The sequence below is a fragment of the Lepisosteus oculatus genome, chromosome 22, assembly GCF_040954835.1.
Source record: "Lepisosteus oculatus isolate fLepOcu1 chromosome 22, fLepOcu1.hap2, whole genome shotgun sequence".
Taxonomy (NCBI): domain Eukaryota; kingdom Metazoa; phylum Chordata; class Actinopteri; order Semionotiformes; family Lepisosteidae; genus Lepisosteus; species Lepisosteus oculatus.
In genome coordinates, this window is record NC_090717.1 from 4,571,571 (window position 1) to 4,597,671 (window position 26,101).

Sequence of the window (26,101 nt, forward strand, 5' to 3'; positions counted from 1 at the left end):
ATAATGTCTTTTACACAGTTATCATAAATGGGTAAAGGATCCAAACATATTTTGTCAAGGTTACTTTGCACAATATAACACCTATTCAATTGTTTTTATATCTAATTCGATTACTGTCTATATTAATTTATCCATATTTATTGTTTCAGCTTATGTAAAGGAAGGACCCTTTACTCAGTTGTGAGAGATGCCAAAGTTGTCCTTGATGTCAACAAAACCAGGCAGATAGCACAGGAAATGGTCAAGGTAATGTAAACATTGGTTTGTAACTATCTACAGAAGAAATTAATTAATTCTTAAATGGACATTGTGCTCTTAATATACAGTGTTCTCCTAATTTTGATTCAATATCCAAATGAGGATTTTATTAAGTTCCACTTAATTTTCTTTTTTTCCCATTTATTTTAGGGGATGGGTTACCTCCATGCTAAAGGAATTCTTCACAAAGACATGAAGTCTAAAAATGTATTTTACGATAACGGCAAAGTGGTCATCACTGATTTTGGTCTCTTCACTATATCTGGAGTTTTACAGGCGGGCAGGTATGTTTAAAATATATAGATAACTTTCAATATATATAGATAACTTTAGTATGACTGAAGAGTATTAAGTTCAACACATTGCCTTTTCATTCATTAAATAATTCCACCATTTTTTCTGTGAACTATTCAGATAATATGATACACTTAATCTGCCATAAATTCTAAGAGTGTTTCAGGGAGGTAGTTACAAAAAACAGGAATTTTAATAAAACACACCAAATACGTAACATAAGTCAATGTACAATTTAAAAAAGTGTAAGTAGCTGTCTAAGTGTTAATACAGTAGAAACATGGTAGCACTGGAATTGAGCTTGAATAATACAGTTTGGCATAGTCTTCAACAGGACAGTAAAACATCAAAAATTGCTCACTAAAAGGTTTTCCTCTTGCTTGAGCAAGATCGATACTGTGACTATCGGTCTGGAAAGGTGGTTCAGGTGCCTGGAAGTTCTTTCCGGGATTCACAATCATCATTTTCTCCCCTTGTTGAGAAGTGTGTGGATTTGCCTTAAGGTTTGGGTGCTCTCAGATAATACATGTTGTCATTTTGCTGTTTCCTCAACAGCAGAAAGTAATACCCATATCCTGCCGACAACTCAACAACAAAGTGAATTGATCCGAGTTTTGCTCTTTAACTATCAAAATATTTGAAGGACAATACCACTGTATTCTTTTATATGGATTCACTTGTCAAAAGTAATATATGATTATCTGAAATGGCTTTCACTTTGTCCTTTCTTAACAGCATCTTCCCTTAAATAGAGCTGCTTATTCCCCTATTGGCAAAATGCTCACATTATAGTACGTGGAGATGGGCCCAGTGCCTATTGCTTTCCCTCAATGAAAACTATGCTCCATGGGCTTCCCACATTATTGAAGGATGTGATAAAAAAAATATTTTTTTATTAAACAGCAACTGTTTTTATGAGTGATTTACAAACAATAGAAGAGACTGATTTATTTATTTTTTTCTAAATTTATTAGAACTGTTTAATGATGTATATACTGTATGCGTTGTCTGTAACGTAATGTCATACAATGCAGTGTGAGGCTTAAACATCTCTACTATTTACAGCTAAACAACATTGTTTCAGTTTTAGAAATTGAATATAACTTTTAATTTTTACAGCTGAGTTTATCTGGTACCCCTTATGTTGAAAGAGAGCAATATGTAATATTGAAAAAAAGTAAATCAGACACATCCAAAGTTTTCTGAGATATGCTTCTGCAATGCAAAATTAAGGAAACAGGCAAATCTGGTAGGTAAGCTCTTTCCAAACGTCAGAAACCGGGCTCTCAAGTGATGTAGTCTGTGAAACAGGCTTAATACTATCACCAAGCTTTTGGAAGACGGAGAAAGATGTCAGTAACCCCAGTGACTTGTCAGGGTGCCTCTGATCTTGTAGTGCTCTTAGTGACAACAGCATCTCTCCAATCTCCACAGACTTCTGGCAGATTTGTGAGGGTTGAGGTGAGAATAAAAAAGTGGTAGCATCATAGCAGCAAAGCTGAGTTGACTAAAAATACTTTATATGAGGAAGAATAATTCCTAAGAAAAACATAAAACATAAATGTGCTTTGAGACATATAAACCAGAACAATGAGGTATTTACAGCCCCTCTGGTCTTTGTTTTTTGTGTTCTGAATGCATTACTTTGTAATTAATTTATATAATGAAATGTAGCCTGAGGGGCGTTCACAAACCTAATTGATTCATAATGAATGTAATATCTGAGCATTAAATCACAGTGATTCATGGCATAATGACTAAATACCTAATTGAATTGAGGATTTAATCTTTTTTCTGGTAAAGCCATTAAAAAATACTGTATTAACATTTTTTCCTCTGATGCAAATTTAATTTTGATTTCAGTTCATGGAGCAGCTCATTATTTGGGGGCTTAGAAAAAAATCTAAAAGCTTACTAAAAAAATCTCTCCTTTTGCAACTAAACTGTCTAAAACAAAAAAGTCCCACAGCTACAGTATAAACACAGAGTGGGAGTTTAGGATTTAGAAATCTCCTAATATGCTCCAAGCTTTCTTCAACAGATTGGATGCTGTTCATAACCACAGCAAGCAAACATTGTGGGTAAGAGAGATAGCAGTATCTCTTTAGTACTTTTTTGTTCTGAAGGGCATTTTTTTATTCAATTGCAAAAGTGTTTTAGCTTTGGTCTGGTTTGCCTAAAGACGTAGAAATAGAGTTCTGAACTTAACATTTCAAGAATTAATCTTCAAAGAACTAGCAAAAAAAGCCTTTTTCTTAAATGTGTTTCTTAACAAAACTTTATTTGGCATTTTCTTTTTGTCAAATGGACTAAAAATGTAAGTGCTGCCGGAATTCCCTGATATATTAATAGAAGCTGAAGGCTATTTATGTAACAATAAATGTGATTTATCATAACTAGTCACTTGCAGTTTCACATCTTTAGTGCCAGTGAACGTTTTAATTCATCATAATTTTCATTTTAGCTTCCTTCATTTATGTAATTCTTATACAACCGGTTTCTTAATGGTGACATACAGGTACAGTATTACAGTTTCCAGCTCAGGTTGATGGTGTGTTTGGCACCTGGCTATTCTTTACATAACGACATGCCAAAAAACTAAAACATATATGCGGTCGCAAATTATTAAACATTTTACAACAGCATAATACAATTTAAAAGCAAAGGCAATAAACAAAATCAGCTGCAGTGCCAGACCTGACCAGCAGTACAAGGCAGCTGATCATGTGTATAAAAAGTAGGATTCATTACTTCTAAATAAAAAAAGAATCTGTAATTTTACCACCTAAAAATCATCAGATGTCAAAGACTTGGAATAAATAATATTTGCTTTTAATTGAGGTCATTTGCAATTTTTTCAACAGAAATTAAAGCTGGCCATTTCTGACGTATTGGAACAACTTACTTGTTAAATTGATTAAAAAGGCAGAATGTTTTTGGTTATAAATTTGAAATTAAGAGCAAACTACAAGAGCTGTAGACCTGTATACCAGAGCACTTCTTTAAATAGCATAAGTTATAGTGAGACACTAATTTAATAGCCTTTAGAATTTCATATTGTTACTAAACTTGTGTGGAGCTGTGGTACCTCAGATGGCAAGGGTGTCTAGCTTCTGACCGGAAGGTCCCAGGTTCAATCCCAGGTAGGGTCAAGTGATATAGCTAGCGCTAATTCCTCCCAGACAGCTACCAGGTCCACTCAGCCTGCTTTCCAAATGAGTACTGGGGGAAATGCCCCCCATTCCCGATGGGCCTTTATGGCCTGAAAAGGGACCTACCTACAAAACTTGTGTAGATCAGTTTGATATAATTTAATTTCAGTCTTTATTTGTGGATTGTTGTATTTCAGTCGACTGGGTATATCTGTTGTATGTCCGCATATATAACAATTCCTTGTCCAGATGTCCAGAGAAGTTTGTATCTCTGATAGTGGTTTACAATGACATTCATTTTGAAATGTATTCTAATATAAAGAAGCTGCCTACTTTTGAAAAGATTTCAATATGATTTGATATTTATGCAAGGCTCAGTTATGAGTGCTCCAAGACTATTGTCCTATACTGTGCATGTGTCTTATCCATTAGCATATACATGTACATAGTTTATGTAATTTTCAATAGAAAGATGTATCTGAGTTTTGAAATTGTGTAAGCCTTTTGAAAAATTCTTATGTATCCTGAAATATGAAACTTTCAGGATGCACTGTGAACATTTCGTCTATCTCATATGTACTATATATTTAAAATGCCCATAACTAATGTGACCACCATAATATACTTCAATAGCTGCATTAAAAAATAGTATTTCTACATATCTACACATAATCACATAATATACAACTTATTTTATAACACATATTTCAAGTCCTTAACCTTCTGCTGTTCTCCTCAGGTTTATTAGAAGGCTATAGATTTATCACAACCAACACAACATACTGTAGAATACTGGAGGACATTACTGTACTGTATGTGGGTTAATCTTTGTTAAAAATGAAAATACATTCACTTTTAAGCTATTTTTCTATTAGATAAATAAAAAAAACTGCATGCAGGGAAGAGTTCTCTTTTATTTGACATTTCCAGTGATTTTGTTTTGAATTATTAAGTAATTACTAATTGTAACAATTGGTTTTCTTGGCATGAGTGTTTGACTGCTGGCACGTACTCTTGTATGAATTTGGAAGACAAATCCCACAATTGTGATTGGTATAAAGGGTAATCATATGAATGTTAATCCAGATGGTTTCCTAATTGGTAGGGGAGTTAGAGTTAACATGATTCGGAACACTGGAATCAAATGCTCTTGAAATCTGTATATATACATTTACAATATAACACAAATACTGTAGGCTTTGCCAGTGATCCTCTTTAATGTTTTGATTGTTTTCAAGTTTCAGCAAATTAAATATTATAGTCTATCAATAGCAATAGCACTTGTCGTGTGATAAGCTTTTCTAAACTTTTATTATTTACCATAATGATACTGTTATATGTTAAAGACAGGAATGTTTTGTTATGCAAATGCATTTCGGTTTAATACCACAAGAGCAACAGATGTATAGTATGCAAAGGAACAAGTAATAGGTTTATTCCATGCTGAAAAAAAGAAGAAAGAGAACACAACGTTTCGGCCGTGGAGCCTTCTTCAGGTGTGAGAGAGACAGGGCAGTAGGCAAAGGTAAAGTAGCTGGAGAACAAAGGTTGGGAGGGAGGAGGAGTGAGAGGCGGGAGCAGGGGACAGAAAGAGAGGCCAATCAAGAGGTGTGAAGTCAGAATGGGTGCAGAGAGGTGTGAAATGAAACTTCCAATGAATGGAGAAAATTTAAAAGAACAGTAATCTGTCGTTAAGGGAAGGGAGAATGTGTGATCCTAACTGCAGAATAATTTTAGTTTCGGTGGTCTTTCTGATGTATGAGTTCGGAAAACCGTCTTTGAGAACACAGACGGAGAGATTAGTGTGGTCGTGGCCGTCAGAGGTGAAATGAGAAACAATGGGCTTGGAGAGATCTTTAATCTTCACAGCCCTGACGTGTTCTCTGAAGCGGTCTCCGAGTCTCCTTCCTGTTTCACCAATGTAGATGGCTGGGCATTTACTGCAAGAGATACAGTAAATAAGGTTGCTGGAGGTACAAGATGCTGGGTTTATAAATTGTTTGAATATATAAAGCAAGTGTTTTATATCATTGCATTAATGTTATATACACATCTTATATTATATATAGAGACAGAGTGGTTAAGAAGGAACCAGCAAAAAAGAAGATATAGTGATTTTCATCCTTTAATTCTGTTAAAAAGTCTCAAGGCTGTAGTAATTGGAAATGTTAAATCCCACTTGAATTTCTGGGGTGATGAATAATGATGCATTCAGAGAGAATTGTAAATTCCTTTAAGATGAAGTACAGGCTTCTCCTAGGCAACTGCTGAATCGATTGTCAGAGAGCCTGGATGTACAAAGGTTCTTTACTCATACGAGAAGTGTTATGGTATATTAATTACATATGTACAGATACTTAATCATGTTTAATGAGCTTCTATAGGATCTAAGCAAATGGAGTTACCACAATCTATAACCAATTCAGATACTCAATGAAAGTATAACTTGGTTAAACCACAATGCAATATTCATTAATTCAGTCTCGCTAAAATATTTTTCCTTTTTATTATAAGTGATAATCCCATAAGTAATTGTTGTTCTGAACACAGGACTAGATTAAAAACAGCAAGGAGAACTGGAGCGATTCTAAAAGTATTGTAAGACTCCACTCAGAATTAAGAATTGCCTTCTTGAAAATCTTGACATTTCTGAGTCTCTTCTCCATCTAGAGCTTGTTTCCTGTCACTGTGGGATTTAAATTCAGGCTTGAGAGGGTGTACTGTGGCAGTATGAATAGAGTTATGATGTGTAAAAGGTATAGAGCACTTCTTCCCCCTCTCATTTCTTTCTGTTGTGTCCGCTAAATAAATCAGATTTTAACGATTTACTTTACCAAATAGTGTGGTCTCTCACAGTAAAAAAAACAATGTACACCTCACAAATGTTTTCCCTGCAGGTAAGCAGTGGGCTAAGGACTAGCTCAATTAGGCACTCATTTCTCCCTAGCTATAACTCTTTACATGGGTACGTGAGAAGTAAGGATATATAAAAGGCCAATAGATTCAGATCATTTTGATTAAATTGTTAATACTGAAGAAACAGGTCTTGACACATCAGGACTAACAGTGAGAAGACCTGACTTCTGAATGCCCAGAACAGCAAAAACGAAGATAAAACAGATAAAATTCATACTTTCTATTCTTGAATGCCAAAAGATCTGTGTGGTTTTATACAGTATATATTGTCAATTAGGAAAGAAGAATGAAGTTATCATTCATCAAAACAGTTTTAATGCAACAGGTGAGAGTATTCGCTTTGATAAGTCTTTTGAAATCACTGGTTGTTCTGGCGAGCACAGCAAAAAAAGTTTTAGCACAATTATAAGTTACGAGCTGAAAGTGAACAGATCTCACGCAATCATAAACAACTGGCAGCAGGAGTCAGTTGTGTCAAACACGGGTAAATGCTACTTCCTGACAGCTTTGTTTTTTTTTACTGTACCATTTTTTCATTTTCCCAGACAGAAGCTATGTGGGAATTTGAAACAGCACTTCTAGTTACGTAGAAATTGAAACCTTGTATTTTAATAAAATGTTTATGACAGCTAGATACTGTACTGTAACTGAAGCAACACCATGTACCTACAGCTAGTGCACATTGTCAGGTAAATCCATTGTATTTTTTTTTCCGGTTCCTTAGTTCTGGTTCTGGAATCCACAATTACATTACAGAAGAGGCAATAAATGCATTAGTACTCTGTAATTATTTTAAAAAATTAAAGTTTTATTTTATTTATTTAACATGAGTCATGACACCAGATATTTCTTAATGACTCATCCTTCTTTTAGATAGATGGTTATACTCCCACTAAAAGCCAGGTTAAGGCAATGGAAGATTTGTTTTATGCTTAACAACAAACTCTTCTAGTGTTTCGTACAGTATCTCATATTGCACTTATTTGATTGATAGGATACACACTAGAAAATGTGAAACATGTCAATTAAAAAATGGCATGTCAAGCCATTTTGGAGGGTAGATTACAAGCAAAATGGATGTCTCAGAGAAGTTTGACATCAACAGTTACTGTACATGTACAAAGGTTCATGTGCCTGTTCCCTCACGAGTGAAGACATATTAACATAAGTTTAGATATTTTGATTTTGTCTCGAAATATACAGTAAATTGCATTTAATGTTGACTTTAAGAAAAAGACGTTGGCATTATATTTGATGTTAGTAATTGCCTGAACCCAAGTTTCTGAGGTCAATTGAAAAATGTTGTTTTGTCTTTGAGTCAAAACATTGTGTTCTTTACAACTTCACAGGCGCCAGGGTGGTACACCTGAACAGTTTAGTGGTATTTTGTTTTGTTTTTTTCCCTCTGTTCAGTTCTGTGTTTGCTTGTTTAAAGCAATTAACAAAATAAATGTATCCATTTGAAGGAATCTGAGAATCATTTCAATTACACATTTTAAATCAACAGCCGTGAGTCCAAACAGGACCCTGTTCGCTCCAAAGTCACATAGCTCTGCACTTTGAGATGGTATTTTCAAAATGTTCTTTCTGTGGCTTCTCGCTTCCCCAGCAGGAGGGAAGACAAGATACGAATCCCCAATGGGTGGTTGTGTCATCTGGCTCCGGAAATCATTCGACAGCTTTCACCCGACACAGAAGAGGACAAACTTCCGTTCTCTAAACAGTCTGACGTGTTTGCATTCGGGTTGGTGTTCAGACTTCTGATGTTTCAGATTTTGTTCTTTTCAACTTTCCTCAGAGCTTTGATTTCATGGCTTGACTCTTAGCAAATTATGGTAGTGTTGAGTGGGCTTGAACGCACTGCACACCAAGTGCATTGAAATGCCACTTTGACTGCAGGGAAAAGAAGCTTACCAGGCAGTGTGCACTGATACACTGGTCTGTTGACTTCTAACACAATTACATTTTCAGATGTCACCACATATGGAGGTTTGTGAGTCTGAATGACACTCTAATTGGATGAGTCAGTGAACTCACATTCTGTTCACGGCTGTCTTACCTTGAGGTATACCCTTTGGGCACCTGGTGACAGATTTTTATGTTATTCATTAGCTGTGTTTACATGGAAGAGATGTTTTTTGGGCACGTAATTCCAGTGTCTTTGAAGTTCTGGATTCACGTCCGTGCTTTTTTTAAATAATAGATAGTTTTCACATGATCTTTTAAGTGCCCTGATTTGTATTATATGGTAGTAAAATGTGCAGTTTTTTTATTGAAAAATAATCGATTGTTGCCTGTACCATGTATATTTGATTGCATTTTAATAGCAAATGACAATATTAAGGTATTAGTGCTATAGAAATATAATTTGAACCATTGTTTCTACAGTTTATAATTTGATTATTTCACTAATGCTAAGTTAATTAACAATATGTATATTTTGTAACGTATTCATAAATGTTTATATTTATAAACATTTAATATAGCCATATAAATATCATATAAATTAGTCTTAAAGTGATTTTGTTTAGAAAAAATGATTTTTTCATCAACTTTAAAGGAGTGGACTAATTTCAGGGTTGAGGCTTTTACCTTTGATCATGGGCTTTCCTGTCTATCCAGAGGAAAAATGAAAGGCATGTGTTTCTCTGTTCTTTCACATCAGTTCTATTAATTTAAGAAGTGATATGTTGACCAATGTGGACGTATAGATGCTGTAGGTTAGTACAGGTAAAATTAAACAGGTTTACTGTCAAGGAGCTAAAAGCTAGAGTTGGGATTCTCTTGACCTTTAGCATGCATGGTTTGTCACATGGGGATATGTTTATTTGTTTCAGAACTATATGGTATGAGTTACATGCGCGGGAGTGGCCTTTCAAAAATCAACCAGCAGAGGCAATTGTTTGGCAAGTTGGAAGTGGAATGAAGCCAAATCTTACTCAGATAGGCATGGGGAAAGAGATTTCTGTGAGTACTCCAAACACGCCTGTCATGATGCTTCTGTTCAAGCTGATTTTCTCCTAGGGCAGGGAGAGTCCACATTTCCATTGTCGTTTGCACTCTGACCAGGAATTTTCACAGCTCCAGTTCTGGAATAAGCCAGTTCTAGAATGCAAACAGTCACTTCAGCATAGCTCTCGGACATCCTTGGAGGTCTAAGCTGAAGCTTGAAGGTATAAGAAGACCTGTTGAATTGCAGCCCTTTAGCTCTGGAATTGTGTCCCTTAAAATGAGAATTACCTTTCACAAAAAAAGAAACGATTGATAAAGCACGCAAATCCTACTTTTAGCTGTTGGTATAAAAGTGAAAAACAGATAGACTGAATTAATTTCTAGCCTTTACAGATGTGTTACAGGGACTACGCTGCAAGCGGACTCTGTTGAGATAATTGTACAACTTGTAATGATGCAAAGGAACAAGTAATAGGTTTATTCCATGTTGAAAAGAGAAGAAAGAAAACACAACGTTTCGGCCGTGGAACACACCCCTCACACCTGAAGAAGGCTCCACGGCCGAAACGTTGTGTTGTCTCTCTTCTCTTTTCAGCAGGGAATAAACCTATTACTTGTTCCTTTGCAGCCTACACATGAGCTACTTGTGTGATGTCTTGTTCTTGAATATAATGTATTTTACTTGTTACCCAGGACATCCTGCTTTTCTGCTGGGCATATGAGCAGGAGGAGAGACCAAGCTTCTCTAAGCTTGTGGAGATGCTGGAAAAACTGCCAAAACGGAACCGTCGCCTTTCCCACCCTGGACACTTCTGGAAGTCAGCTGAGTATGTCAAATGAGTTAGGAACAAACCCTTTGAAAGCACAGACAAGCAGCCAATGGCTGAACTGCCTAGCCCTGGATTGTGTATATGATATGCATTAGATAATCAATGTCCAAAAGTTAAAATCCCAAACGGCCCAATGTTATGGACTAATGTTTAGCTACACCTGGGACATTGGTTTTCTTTACTTGACTGGTTTTCATCATTTTTGTGTTTTTGTTTATGCCAATTCTATTGTTTCTTTACTGTTACAAATCACTACATTATATCTTTTTAAATGCATTTTTAAATGCAAAGTTGAGTGTTTTGTTTTGTTTACAAAAATGTAGTTTTAGTTATCAACAGATCAATGTAATTATGTTCTGAATTCTGCAATGTATTTATTTTTACCATCTGTCCTATTTTTCACTGTGGTCTTTTTGACTGTTTTATTTATGTTGACCATGTGTGTGGATGTATGTGTGTCCCATACATTGTAATCATGAGGCTATACACCTGCAGAGATGTTATGAACACACATATGAAACACATTTACCTGCACACTGGAGGGGAAAGTTTTGGAATTTAAGGAATAATTTCAGTATTCTATAACTGACCAAAATGCCTTCAAACCTTTCTGAAAGTAACAGAATTTTAGCTACAGTACTAAAAAGCTGAAGCTGCTCTTCAGGTAGCTGGAAGATAATGAATGTGATATCACTTTGGCACTTGGTAATGAAATATAATAACTGTGACATAAATAAGTTTAATTAAACATTGATACAGAGCATATGAGGAAAAATATGTCAGTCCTACATTCACAGTTTAATTGAGAGATCTTGTTTTCTACAATATAGAGAGTTAACATTTTGTATGAATACAGTGTAAAAAAACAACAACATGTGATCATATCAGAATAATGATGGTGTTTAAGACCCTGGGCCTTACATTTGACAACTATGATTAGAAATAAACATATCCAAAATCGCTGAAGGGCAGATTATTGCATGCTAATAAATGTTGTGTCGAAAGTTTAAAATTATGGCCTGCCTGTGATTATGGGTCCTGTATTTTTTTAAGAATAAATTCTCACTCACATTACAATATTCTATTCAGAAATTTCAGCCTCAAATGACAGAATGAAAGACTCTTTAAAAGAAGGGAAAACAAGAGTAAAACAAGAGGCTTTCTGAATGACACAGTCATGCTTATTCAACTGCTTTGTATTTAGTCTTTTTTGATATCTGTAAATGCAGTGCCATTAGCAGTCAAATCTGACAATCCATTCATGTATAAAGCTGTTTCTATTATACATATATACATGCATAAAGAAATATTTTGCTGCTTTTTAGGGTATTTCAGTCTGTACTGGAACACAACTCACAAATCATTTAAATTCAAATATTGTAAGTGGATCATATATATATATATTTGTCAGTGTGTCCACTCTGATGTTTACAATTTTAAGTGCATGAAACCGTGTTTCCTTGCAGTTAAAAATCCATTGATGGTATTCCACAAAAAGCAAAAAGGATTAATTAATTAATTTAAAAGTTTGTGAAAAAAAAGAATGTTTCTGTACTTGAGTATTTTCTGAGAACTTGACCACCACTGTAGTCATAGAGCCATCATACAATTTGTTGTACTGCTACAGCAAGCTTTGTAAATCAAGACAAAAAACAGACTGTGTAAAATAATTACTGTAATGCTGTATTTGTACTATATCTTAATATAAAGCTTCATAAAACTGCATTCATTCTTGGCAAGGTGACCACATATTGGGTGGAAAAACCTGGTCATGTAACAATATGATTGAAACATCTACCTTAGTGCCAACTATTAAAAACATTTAGTGGGTTTGTTCAGCATTCCATGTCAATTTGTGTTGATATACAGGATTGCTGTTTTTTTTCCTCAATGTTTGAATTGTGTCGTTTTCTGTCTTATTTTTCGTTAGAATGTGTTGAGATTCTTACACATTTCTTTGTTGTTGTTTTGTTCAATTCCCAGGCTTGTAATTCAATCATGTATTATAGAGCATAGTGGTAACAGCCTGTAATTACAGCTGCCGTATGGTATGTGGCTTAGTGACACAGATGGATTGATCATGAGCTATTTATTTGCACTCATCTTCTTCCTGTGAATGACAATAAAATGTTTTCATTTTTGACTAAAGGTCTTTTTTGCCCATTTTTGTTTTATTTAAGTTGTCCATTTTATGTACCCTTTCCATTTTGTTTTTTTAATTTTGAGTTGAAAGCTGGAAAAAGACTAACACATTGCTTTAATTGCTGTTAGGGCATCGGCCTAACTTTCTACTTTCAGGCTCAGAGTTTCTGGAATGGTCCCAAAACCGCCTCCCTAGGTTTTAGTTTTATTGCATAAATGCTGTACATTCTGTATATTAACATTTAAAAATGATCCTTGGATATTCGCTGTCATAGTCTACTGAGTTTTCTCATTAGTCTTTTCAAACTTTTCCCCCTGCACAACAGCTCAACAGTACTATACATGTTCTTGTATTTCCTATTTAACTAACATTTGTGCATGACAAACAAATGTAGGTTCTTAATTTATTCAGGAATCACATAGCAAACCAATTTTGCATATTAACAAAGGAGAAAACCCACATGTCACTATCCTTGATTTCCTCTTATTCAAAATCGTGTTCATTTCATAGGTGATTAAACCACATCTTTGCTCTACCTGCCTTCTCTGTATTATAAGCTAGTATCTGATGGCTGGTCCTTGTTTGCAGACGTTTTCTTCTATTCAACAGAAAAAGCCCTTGCCACTATTTGAACTTTGCAGTTGACAGTTCGGTTAAAGCTTTGAATAAATCTGGCTTAAGGTAGATATTTAACTAAATGATTTTCTTTAAGTTATTTTCTAGTAGGAGTCTTCCTGCTTTATTGTTATAAGCCTTGATTTTTGTGTTGGCAGTTGACACGCAGGTAGGTGGGACAAGATCTGGCTGAAGACCCAAAGATATTGGTTTTAAAAAAACAAAGTGTTATACTTTATCGATAGAGCACTTTGCTTTTGTTTAGAAAAGGAAAGAACTGACAGAGCAGTCTCAGAAAAAAAGAAAAATGAAATAGATGGTGTTGCAATGTAACCCACCTACTGTAAATGTACAACACAGATCTTTTTAAGATTCTATCGCAAGAAAAAATCTGAAAAAATGTTATGTCCTTTTGGGACATACAGTATAGTCAGTATGTTATGTCACGTTATCAGTTTGTACGGGTTAAATAACTGTCACGTACAACTAATGAGGATGGCTTTATTTATTTTGTTTAATCTGTATACAGGAACATACTCTCCATTTTACTCTCAAACCCTGCCACAGAGCCTTCCCCATCAGCAACAACCAGTTCAACCTTGAAGCAACAGACACACATTTCTCCTAAAATACTGTACCTATTAGGTTATGCATATTTCTTGCCTATTTGGTGCTTGCACTTTGAAAAGTTTGTTTTGGGGTGTTTGGTTTCTTGCAATGAATTTGTTCAAGAGCAAATATCAACTTCCCTCAGATAAAATCATCCTCCAAGCCTTGCTCCTGTCAGTTCTGGCTCCCAAACACTGCACAAGTGTTGGTGCCTTTTCAATTGCTAGGATACGATTAAAACATCAAAGAAATTACATGTTAACGTTTTCAAGAATCTGAAATTATTATCTGTGTTTTCGAACACACCATTATTTGGCGCCAAACATTTTCAGTATTTCCTGATTCCTTGAAAACTGCTTCGCATGCAGGGTTCTGTGGACACCAGACTTTACAGCTTGGGACTTATTTCTCTTTTGTGTTCTGTTTGCTATTCATACCAGAAGTTAACTCCCATGGGTAACAATAAGCAGGAAACTCCTCAAATCAATAAGGTGGCGACGTAACAAACTTGGTCTAAAAACCAAGACTCACATAACAGGTTCTGCTACTGTAACTTATTTTTGTTTTGAAGTAACCTTTTCACTTAAAATGATGTTTTGCTTTCAGTCACATCACTTCCTTATTACTGTGCTTGAGCCCTGCTCAAGTGATTAGTACAAGGTCAAACAATGAATAAGAAGATGGTTGAGAGAGGACTGAGACCAAGGGTTTCGTGCTTCCACTCTTTTGACCTTAAACACCAAACCACACATGTGACTGAGGGTAATTACATTCGTGAGCTCTACATTGAAGCCTAAATGCAGCAACAACAATTTATTTCAGATTTAGGCTTTATACTGCTGTTGTTTTTATGGAACATGCCACAAAGCAATGCAATTAACCTTTTAGAATGTTGCCCATTATAAAAGAACTGCTATAAAATGTGTTGAGATTAAAAAAGGGAAGCACTCCATCCATGCTCTTCCAAAAACGGGGGTCAACATCAAGATAAAATGGATTCCTACACTTGATGACCTGGTAATGTGCAAATAAGATAAGTAAGAGTAAATCCAGGCTGTAATACACCTCAGTGCAGTACTGTACATAAGTGTTGTGGAAATGAAGACAGATGATCCCAACTAGATGACGACATTTGTAAATTTACCAGGCACAGAAGATGCAAAATGCCAGCACCTGTCATTTTGCGTCTCGTGTTGTCATTGAGAGTTTTCTAATTGGATTCTCTGCTTCTAACTTCAGAGTTAACTTAAATGTCTCTGTAAATGGTTACTAATTAGCAGTTGACATTTCTTTTCACAGAACAGAAGCAAATCATTTCCTAATTCGTCTCCATTGAATTGGAGTGGCCTGCAAACACAAGTAGGTCCCTGAAGACCCTCCTTAGCAATGCCAAAAGAAATTAAGTCTTGTAAACAAAACATCTAAGGAGAAAATCTTCCGGAGAAGTGACCACCAGTCCCCTAAAGATGTTCTGATATCTCTGTCCATTAACGCCAATCACTTCATGGTTTCTCTTTACTAGAAAACCAATATAATTCTTGTCTGAAGTGAATATAGATTTATATCAGATCCCTCTTGAGGGAAAGCAACCAGTTAACAAGTGTTTTTACATCCTATTTTTGCAAAACAAAATACAGCTTCAGAAGTTCATAATTTTTTCTGACAATTATCAACCATATATATGACAAAGGTCTTTTCTTCACACTTGCAGCGCTAACAATTTTACATAATAATGAGAGTGTGTTTTCGACCACCACTATTGTATATCTGCCAGCGACAAAGGCCAAATTATGAGCCTGGTGAGAAAATTGAATTTCTCACTGCAGCATTCATCAGTATGAAGAAGTTCTTATTCACACATATATGACATTAATTATTTATAAAGTTTTTATGATAGGTGTTTTTTTTAAAATGCTGAACATGTTTAAATGAATTTCAATATTAATTGGCACAGAGCTAATTTTCAAAAATAGTGATGAAGGTTACAGTACCATTAAATTTGCATTGAACTTCATCGTTTCAGATATAGTACTTTATAGATGGTACTGTAAGTACAACAATTACTACAGACTTTACATACATAATTAGGTATCACACGATATAATTTTGTACTGTATTTTCAGACTGTTGAATTAAAAAATTAAAAAAAGATTATCCTTATACTATGTAAGTTCCCCATATTTCTTTGGTTTTCCTGATGTTTTCACTTGAACTTTTGTTGAAACCCTTTTATCCTTCCATGTTTTGCAAGTTTTCTCTTTCTTTTCTGTATAATTTGTCATTCATAATGAATTTATCACACTGATTGAGCTGAGCAGAGAGAAAGAAGCCTCCAGGTAAAGAAATTTCACTTTCAATCCCAGTCATTATGATGTCAGATCACATCAATTCAGCCTGAAATTCACCTGTGATGATGATGATGCACCTGTAATCAAAGCCAACAAACAACTAAGAAATTTGTCTCTGTTGTGATAAGATTAACACTATGGTATATTTTGGTTCTGAGATTATTTTTTTATGTATTGGCATTTATATATATAAATTTGTAACAGGCACTAGCATTCAACTAACAAATTAAACTAATTAAAAATTCTTAAAATATAGAAATGAAACTTGATTTTTTTAAGTTGAGGAGGATCTCAATCTTACAAATACAATCTATAAACCAAAGTCTCATGGCAACCAGGGAATTCCATGCAAAATAAAACCCTATTAAATACTGATGAGTGCAGAGCTGCATCAGGGTGCATTGGTTTCAAAGGAACAAATAAAGGTTAATTCCACACTGGAAAGTAGAAAAAATAAGTAACATTAAAACCTTTCTTCTTCACACCTGAAGAACCCTTAGAGGCTGAAATATTGTGTTTCTTCTTTCTATTTTTTAGCATGGAATTAGCCTTGATTTGATCTGGTGCTGAATATACAGTAGATGCAAACAAGGGAAATGATCCCAGAGTTCTTTGAAGAACATTAAACATGACATTCCAGACTTCCATAATGCAATATTTAACATCTAGATTTATTGCATTGGTATTGCTAGAATAATGTTTCTGTAGTCTCCAAGCACATAATGTATTAAGGCAGCTGTCCCACCCTGAACAGCTGCTGGCATGCTGATTTCTCTTGAGAGGCTGGTCACTCAATTCCCTGCATAGGTCAGGCTGCTCAAGCACACCTGTAAGGTAGGTAGAGAGACCCACCAGTTAATGGAAAAAAAACCTGTGGAATGCGGCACACCTGATCTGATTGTATAATTTGCACTCAAGGGCTAAATTCCACATGGGGAAAAGGAGTTGACAAGATTGGCTCTGTGTAGAATTGGGCACGCCTCTGGTCAAAACGAGAGGATTTTAAGAACAGTTCCCAGGCAAAGGGTTTCAGCCTTTGTTTAGGCTTCAGTCAGTCAGTCAGTCAGTCAGTCAGTCAGTCAGTCAGTCAGTCAGTCAGTCAGTCAGTCAGTCAGTCAGTCAGTCAGTCAGTCAGTCAGTCAGTCAGTCAGTCAGTCAGTCAGTCAGTCAGTCAGTCAGTCAGTCAGTCTCCTGCTTCAATAAGGAAGTTATTTTAACTGTGAACAATAAGCTCTTGTTTGAATTTAGTGCAACTGAGTGAAACCAAGGAAGAAAAAGGTGCCCTTTGTGCTGAGAAGGGGTCTTAGAGTCCTAGAGGGGACCTGCAAGGTGAAAGGCACATCACATAAAATGTGAAGAACAAACACAACACAACCAGTGTTGTAATTGTGATGTGTGCTCTGGTTTAACCACAGGATGTGCTCTCATTTACCTTTCACTAACACCCTGGCACCACCAACTAAACCCATAGTGGGACAGCTGCCTGCCCAATAAGAGTGATACTTTCTAAATAACATGGGTGCTTCTGAGAATAGCCCTTGAATGATTAAGCACTTGATTCTTGCTATCAGAACTGGCCCACAGGATTATATTAATTTTTGCCTTAACGATGAATTGAGGTTCTTAAAGAAAAATGTCAAAGTGTCACATCATTTATAATGCTGGAGCAAATTGGGAGATATCAGAATCAGACATACTATTTTGGCTGAGAAAGAAATACGATGTGGTCCCACTGTCAAAAAAATTGTATCAATTTGGGAGAACTAAAACCTGGCTGATTCTTTGCCCTTTATGAGCCCCATGTTCTAGTTCTGGGAAAGAAGTAGCTATCTTGCTACAGCTGTGTGGATTTCTTTATTCAAACATGATTTCACATGCACTTCACCAGAGGTCAGTCTTGTTAGATATCAAACAAGAGAAAGTCAAATTTATATTAGATTTGACTTCCGACCTGAAAGACGGAGAAGAAGGGGTTTGCCGGAAGGCTGGAGGTGTTCTGAACCAAACACTGGCTAGCTCTCTCCTTGGACATCTCTTAGTTATCCTGCAGGCAACCCACCTAGTAGAGCTCCATATGATTCTAGGAAAACAAGAACAGCTGCCATTTTCCATCAGTCACCCAGCGTTACCTAAGACAAAACACGATTGCTGATGACATGGGTGCTGAATCAGTCATTTTTCTCCCATGTTCTTTTCAGTACCATTTCGATTTGGCCTTTAATTTTTAATTGATTCTGTTTTTTCAAACTGTGCATGGGCATGTTTTTGTAGTACATCCAATTGATCTCACTGAGTGAACCTCTAAAGAGTCACAGAACAGCCTTTGACAAGCATCAGGCAGACACACTCATCCGGAAAGATGAAGTTAATTATATGTTGACCCTGCCTGCCCTACAGCATTGCCCATCACTGCCCATCTGTCAGTCGGAAAAGTGTTTGTGCACAACCAATGCACTCTGTCCCTCGTTCACAAGTCTCTGCACTCTCAGGCGATTACTGGGTTGATAGTAAGGGTGGGTTAAAAAATACATTAAATAATATTCAACCAGTGTATTACTAGGACACTTTTTCAAACCCGATTGCCCGATCATCCTTCAACTTGAGGGCAATCTTTTATTTAATGTATTCATTTTTTATTTCTTCCCACAATTCGTTTTTCTGGTACTAGTTTGCCTGGTCTTCCCTGGGCTGCTGTTGTCTGCGGAGAAGCTGGAGTGTGAAGGCACTTATTGATGGGATGTTGTTTGTTTCTCTTGCTGTAGGCTGTGACAGATGGAGTGATGGGACTGTGCCTTTTTTGCGTGAGGCCCCGCCCTCCCCCTCCCTTCTTCTACTTTACTCTCTCCCCATCTGGCATGGAGCCTGGAAGTGGTGAACTAGCACCTTACTCAAACCTAAGGGTGCCATAGGCGGATTCCAGCACAGAGAAGCCTTTCCTCTCTGCCTAAAATGTTTCCAAATTGTGTGGTTTCTTACACCATGTCAGTTTTATCCTGTCTGTTGCCAATTAAATATAATTATAGACATATCTATTTTTCCCTCATGCTTTATTTTTACTAGTCTTTTTTTTTTCTAAATGAAAATAAGTGCTTATTAGTCAGGTGACACTTTAAATCATGGCTAGAAATTTCTACAGTTCCAACTTAATAGCAGAGGAATAACATAATGTAATTCCTCTGAATTCCGCATGCTTTCATGTTGAAATCAGGTCTATCTTTGTGACATTTTCTCCTCCATGAAGTACCAACAGAGGGCAGATTTAAACAGATTTAAAAGCGAATACTGTAGAATGCAGTGGAATTATTTAAGATCATCAGAGTTTATTCCTTTGCTACTCCGTTAGTATTCATTAGGAAGCTGTGGCTACTGAACTGTTTTAACTCCATTCTCCTGTGTCTTAGTTCTCTCTGCATGCCTGTGTGCCTACAATGGCATGAACATTGCACTACTATTCAGAACTTCGTGGACATCATCAGCACCTTCACTGTGAATGAGATCGATATTACTGTTTCAGTGACATTAAAGCACAGTAATATATGAAAGGAATGTTTTCTCTCATTTCAGGGATTTGTTCTGTTTATTTTTTGCCAATGTGTGTTAATTATAATTTTGCATATTTCTTAAATTTGTTTTTCATACTGTATTTCATGTGAGTCTTAGTGTGACAGCCTGTGTGTCTTCTTAAGTGGTTTTGAACACAACTGTGCGTCTTTTCTTCGATCTATGGCTTTGTTTGCAAAACAAGGGATAGTAACTTTTATACTTTGAGATTAAAATAAATCTCTACATTAAAGGAGACAGATTTTTTTATTTTAATTTTTTTGACGCGTTGGTAAGGCTCCATTAGGTTTTCAGAAATTATATAAAATAATTGGCATTAAAAAATAGATTTTCTGCGTGATAATGAACACAAAATGGACTTCATCTGCTACAGGCTCATGTTACAGTTGAAAAACAGTAAAGTTAAAATTCCTCTCATTAAAAGACAAAGAAAATGACGTTAGAGCCATAAAACTGCTTATTTTCTCGTTAGCATCAATGCACTTATTGAACTGCTTGATTAAATAATTAAGACCAATCTGAATGTATCAAGTCACCCTGAATTGAAAGAGTAAAGTAGAGCACATGATTCATCTTATATATCTTACAAAGGAGGCATCTCAATATAAGCTAAAGGAGTCTGTCACAAAATCCTATTTGCTGGTGTTGAAGGTATAGCACTTGCATCATCCTAAAGAATTAATGTGTTTTACTTCACATAACTAACAAAATACACATTCTTCAACTGAAAGCAAGTGCAGTAACTTCACTTTAATTTAGAATAGCAAACATACAATAAAAAAGCTATAAAGACCCAAAGACATTCAGTTACATCTTAATTTCTTTCTTTGTTTTCATATAAAAAGTGGGTTGATTAATATTCACCACTTGCACTTCAGATGTATTTAGTAATGTTGGTTTTAAGATATAATTTGAGCTGGTGGGATTTTTGGATTCATTACACATCAAATGAGAAGCGCACGTATAAAATGCTTGAGAAAGTGAAGTATGAGTGGCAGTTAATTACACATAAGTGTGTGCCAACCATTAGCAGTCCCTTGCATGTGAAGTACCTTATTAGTAGGAACTTGTTACCCCTGTATTCATTTCAAAATAATACATTAAAATGGGCAGACCAAACATCAAGCAAAGTATTTTTCAGGATTTGTATTTCATATGGTGGTGTTGGAGGTCCATTTGTTTTCATCCCTCTAGAAACCAAAAATCCTTAAAGAAGCCTGCACAGTACATTTGCAGGTTACTGAAGGACTTCACTTGTGCGTTTTTATTCTGGAGTGAACTCCATAAAGAAAACAGTTCATTCTCTAATACTCTTTATAACAATTGTTATGAAGATGATTTGGGTCAAGCAAATTATTTTGCTGCTCAAACAATTTACTGGTTTCGTAATGAAAGGGAAAACGGATTCCTCTTAGAAAATATTATGAATCTATTATTGCAGGGCTACTTTTTGATCCTTTGTCTTAGCTGAAATGACTGTCCTCTCACAATATGTATGTACAAACACTCAGTGATGAGATAACTTCATGAGAAGTGTGAGAAGTTAAGATTTTAGTCAGATTGTATCACCATGCTACCATATCATCCTGCCAGGTTTTCCACTTAAGCCATGGCTGGTTTCCTGGTTGAGTCAATTTTTCCAAGGCTGGAATTGCCATTAATTCCTGTTACACCCCCGAAAATTTGAAATCCGATGCTGTTAATCAGCTTGGTTTGACTAATATAGACCTCGCACAGGAGGAACATGTAGGAATGTCGGTCATTTTCCATGCTGTCAGTTTTGCGTCTCCCACCTGTTGAACCAGTCAGCTAATGACCGCTCAGAAGCAACAAATGAGATTCAGATTGCTCCCAAATCTACATTTACTGGTTTGGCTGCTCAAGAACATGAGAAATAAAGTCACAGTACAATAAATCCGTATACTTACAATTTGATCAAAGAAAACTAAAATAGTAACAAATATTCCAACCTAATTATAATATTGAGAGCTGTGCTTAACATGCTGTGGAGTCTGAGAAACGCATTTACTAGAATGGCCACATTGAATGCTTTCTTAGTCACATTGATGTTCAGTGTGACACAATCATTTTTAACTAAATTTCTTAAAATCACAGGATTTGAGAGATTTTTAAAGTTTAGACCTACCTTGTTATTTGCTTGATCTTAGAGTAATTCCAAAAAGTAAGGAAGATCAAAAAAATTATATTATTAGTCAATATTTAAGTTACCATTATTTTAGGTTACGGCCTAAAATTAATGCTTTTTAGTTTTATAGTACAATAGCTACTGAAAGTAACCTTTTTGGCAAGGCAAAGTTTCTAATACTTTAATGGACCATTCTAAATAGGGATACTGGATTGTTTTTTTTAAATCTCACTAACTTATTTTGTCTTATAAATTTTAGAATTTACTGTGAAAGACTCACTTTAATATTATATTGAAGAAGTTCCAAAGCAAATTAAACAAAGTACAGCTGTGAGAATGTGCTTAAGCATTAGCATTTTGAAGGGTTAAAATGATCTCCCCTTGCACAAATTAGGTTGCACTGACCCATGTGAGAAAGATTAAAATAAGGCAAGATAGGTGATCTTATCAAACACATGACTGAGCTAATCAGAAATCCCTGTTGTGGTGCTGCTTTTCTGATCATTCTATATATATCAAGAAACAAGAAATTCCAAAAGTATTTAGTTTTTTATTAACAGAATTTTAAGTTTTTGTGAGAATTTTTCATTATAAAATGGTCTTTGCCCAATCCCAACCAGACTTTTCTATGTACCCTTTCATACCAAAAAGCTCTAGGTTCATCAGCTGTGTTGAAAACGTTTTCTGTTTTCTGTGGCTGCATTCTTGATACCGAGAGTGAGCGTGGGCTGTGACCTGAAGCTTATCAGACTTGTTGTTTCAGGCTTTGTCCCTCTGCTTCCCATGTGCACATTACTAACTCAGTGTTGTCAATTTAGAAAACAGCATATAAAAGTATGCACAACCCGAGATACTGTGTTTGCTAATTCTGTCTTTTCACTGAGGGAAGCACGTGGCATAATGACTTTACCAGTGACAGGACTTCAAAAGCAGATTGTTTTCTTTCTAGCAAATTGGCAGAAATGTAATCAGGAAATGTTTACAGCTCCTTAGATTTGCTAAATGCATATACAGAGGGTTTGTAAAATGAATTCTGTTTACTAGTCACAAACTGTAATGTGATAGAAAATGCGAAGAAACACAGAGGTGTAATTTTATATGCTAATTTGGATCTAAGGCACCGTTGTTTTCCAATAATACACATTGCTGCACCATTTTGGGACTTGAATAGATTCAGAAATGGGAGACACTTCTTTTCTCTCTTTTTGAAAAATGTCTGCTTGTTAATGAACAGCTTATTGAACGAAGGACAGTATACAGTGTAAACCTCCCACTATACCTGTAATGAACACATTGTGAGTGCTAAAATACTTCATGGAAAACAATGGAAATGAAGTAGGTACACACTCACAATTCAGACATCTGCAGGCCTCAACGCATAAAATATTCCATCGTGGTAATTTTATTACATGTGTTCTGGAATCATTGTAACTTGTCCTCAAAATGCATTAAATCAGTACCACTTTCCAATATTTGGAAATTGGAATACTACAACCCACTGATGTCATTTTCTTAATGAAAACTAGCATCATGCATAGTAATAGTTTGACTCCTACGACCAATCATGTAACTTTTCACTTCCTCTGATGGATCTTAATTCCAGCAAAAAAAACAACAATAATGTATTGATCAATGTTCCCTTTGTTGTGTCCATTACTTTTTGAAGAAATGCCATTGGCTTTGATTTGCTTTGCGAGTCACTGTTTTAAGTCACAGGTGTCAGTAAAGTACTGTAGCATGTTTTTTTTTGTGTGAATAGTGACATTGAAAGCTTTGTCAAATGCAAAAGGCAACCTCTGTAAACTACAATATTACATTTTATACTCTTAGCCTGTATAATACAAAGAGCTTGATAGGTCATTGTGTATTTTCAGTGTTCCTGTTGATGACTGTTGCAGAATGAGCTGGGACTATTACTTATTGTAAATTAGTTTGAAAGAGCACTTGTTTCTGGTGCAGACATACTATATGATGGGTCTACTCTTGTAAATTTGTACAGTAACATTTATAAAGTTTTCTACACTTAAAAAAATATTTATAATTTCAGCTAATCTAATGAATGTCAGCTCTTTAAACTGCAGATGCTGTTACCTTTTTGTGTTTTGTGCAGCGTTTGGTGGGGTAATGATGTCAAAACTTATTTATGCCAATAAAGAATTTGAGACCTGTTGCATTACACTGCCATCTTTTTCAAAGAAATCAGTGACATGACTTGTGCATATTTAGCAGAATACCTCTTATGAAACATCACCAACAGATTTTTATCAGCAATTGCACTGTCAAAAAACAATGGGTCAGTTTGCAATTGTTTTTTTTATTTTAGCTTTGAATTCTTTATATATTTTTTAGTATGTTAGGTCTCTAACGCCACATAACTTATTTGAATATAGATCTAAAGCACATTTAATCATTTTAGAGATAATTTTCAATAATATCTTTTTGAATAACATTGGACTGCTATATTTTTTTTATTTTACTAATTACCATTAACACTCTAAAAGTACTGGGAACATTTTAATGGCTCTTTAAACTGGATCATGAGTGGATAACTACGATCTTCACTATCTTGACAGTGAGTGAGACTGAAGTGAAATGTTTGGTATCTAAAATTTTAAATTGTAATGGCAATGAGGATGTGGGTGCAAAGAGCAAAATTAAACAGACTCTTGACAGAAAAATCACTATTCCTTATGAAATTGATCTAACTTACAGTAGCCCTGTTTGTGTCATGAATCATGGTCTATTTTGCTAGTTTGAATTTACAGTAATTCTGATGGAAGTCAATTATCGAGTCTTTAATGGCATTCTTCTGGCTTCTGTGATATACTTACGTAATCCTGGTTTTGTTGTGCAGCAGAGTTCATGATTCAAACTCTAAGCTGTATAGTTTTACAGCAGTAGCTCTGTATACAAAGGCTTAGACTGAAGAAAACTACTGCCTAATTGAAAATTAGAAGTCTGGTGCTTGATGCTGGCTTTATCTTAAAAAGAAATTCCCTGTCTTTATTAAATGTTGGGCTTGTAATTTGTATGTTGAGAATTTGTCTTAAACCAGACCTTGATGTGATTTATTTAACCTGGTTATACAGTCTGTTGATAGGGGAATTAAAGTGATACAAAGCCAGTTAATGGAAAATGTAAATTGTTTCTTATGGTATGTCTGTGATCAGCTTTAGAAGAGTTTAGTTATTGCAAAGAATATCAACATTTGCTAATCAGAACCAAATTCCTGAGAAACCAGACGTGTCAAGAAGTGTAAATCAGGACCCTATACAGACGGCAGAGTCCGGAAGGGAGTGAAACAGACACGGGGAGGAGACGACTAGGAACTGGACTGGTAGACGAACATGGGGGGCGTGACGATGGTGCGCTGGTGTTCGGGGGGGCTTGGTCCAGGGGAACAAGTCCAAGGGAGTCCAAAGGGTGTAAAGCAAGAGTCCAGAGCCGGGCAATCCATCCAGGACAGACAAGACAAAGTTTAAAAGGCACAGGGACGGGGAATAAAAGGGTTACATAGCCAGCCGCTCCCAGCCCCGGACTCAGGACGCCGTGGTAAGCCTCCAGGAGAGACCTGATGGTAGACGAGCTTCTGGGCGTCCATCTACCAAAGCTGAGTGCCAAATGGTAGAAGCGACTGGCTTATATAGGGAGGGGCTGGATAACAGGCAGGTGCACAAAATCAACTAAAATGGAAAAACCCGGAGCGCCCATTAAGAGGAGGGACTTACGATCAAACATACAAAACATGTAATGTGGTGGTTCTTATCTGTGTAAAAACTGTGTGAAAGTTTAAAGCTTTTTTATTTTTCACACATTTAGAAGATTAAATTCATCCTGAGTTAAATCTCAAGAAAGCTGAGCTTGAGAAAGTCCTTCCAAAGGCTACAGCAGCAATTCAGTATTGTGAAGAATAGTACAGAAGGTCTCCAAGGTATTCGAGTGTTCTTAATTCAGGGTTCAAGGTAAGAAAAGATGTAAAAGCAGGGTCTCCAGGAGGTATTGTAAAGAATATGTGTGGTGTCTGGCACAGCACAATAACAAACCAATCAGCAAAGAAGTCTTTGATTAAGTGTATTGCTTCACAACACATGAAGAGAGTTCTTCAGCAGAAAGTGTAGGGAAGCCTGAATCATTGCATTAATATATACAGTAAGTGAAATTGGTGTAGTTGTGAAGGGGTTACAGCTTTAAATCCTGTTTTTAACAGCCCCCTACCAAGTTGAACTCCCCTTACATATTTATGCAAAGTGTTCAGAAGAGATTTAAGGGTCACACCT

At 35.8% G+C, this 26,101-nt stretch overlaps 1 protein-coding gene across 5 annotated transcripts in view; it reads left to right on the top strand.

Annotated features, from left to right (window-relative positions):
• Nucleotides 1–23,993, top strand: part of ksr2 (kinase suppressor of ras 2) — a 101,925-nt gene extending 77,932 nt beyond the window's left edge. For 4 of the 5 annotated variants that reach the window (XM_015366389.2, XM_015366391.2, XM_015366387.2 and 1 more), the window contains 5 exons: nt 150–246; nt 409–542; nt 8,230–8,364; nt 9,458–9,587; nt 10,266–12,550. In XM_015366389.2, coding sequence (XP_015221875.1) covers nt 150–246; nt 409–542; nt 8,230–8,364; nt 9,458–9,587; nt 10,266–10,412 — 643 coding nt within the window. In that variant the 3' untranslated portion in view covers nt 10,413–12,550. Of the gene's footprint in view, nt 1–149; nt 247–408; nt 543–8,229; nt 8,365–9,457; nt 9,588–10,265; nt 12,551–18,879 lie in introns of those variants that run through there. The other variant, XM_015366388.2, reaches the window with a different exon arrangement.
• The last annotated feature ends 2,108 nt before the right edge of the window (nt 23,994–26,101 follow it).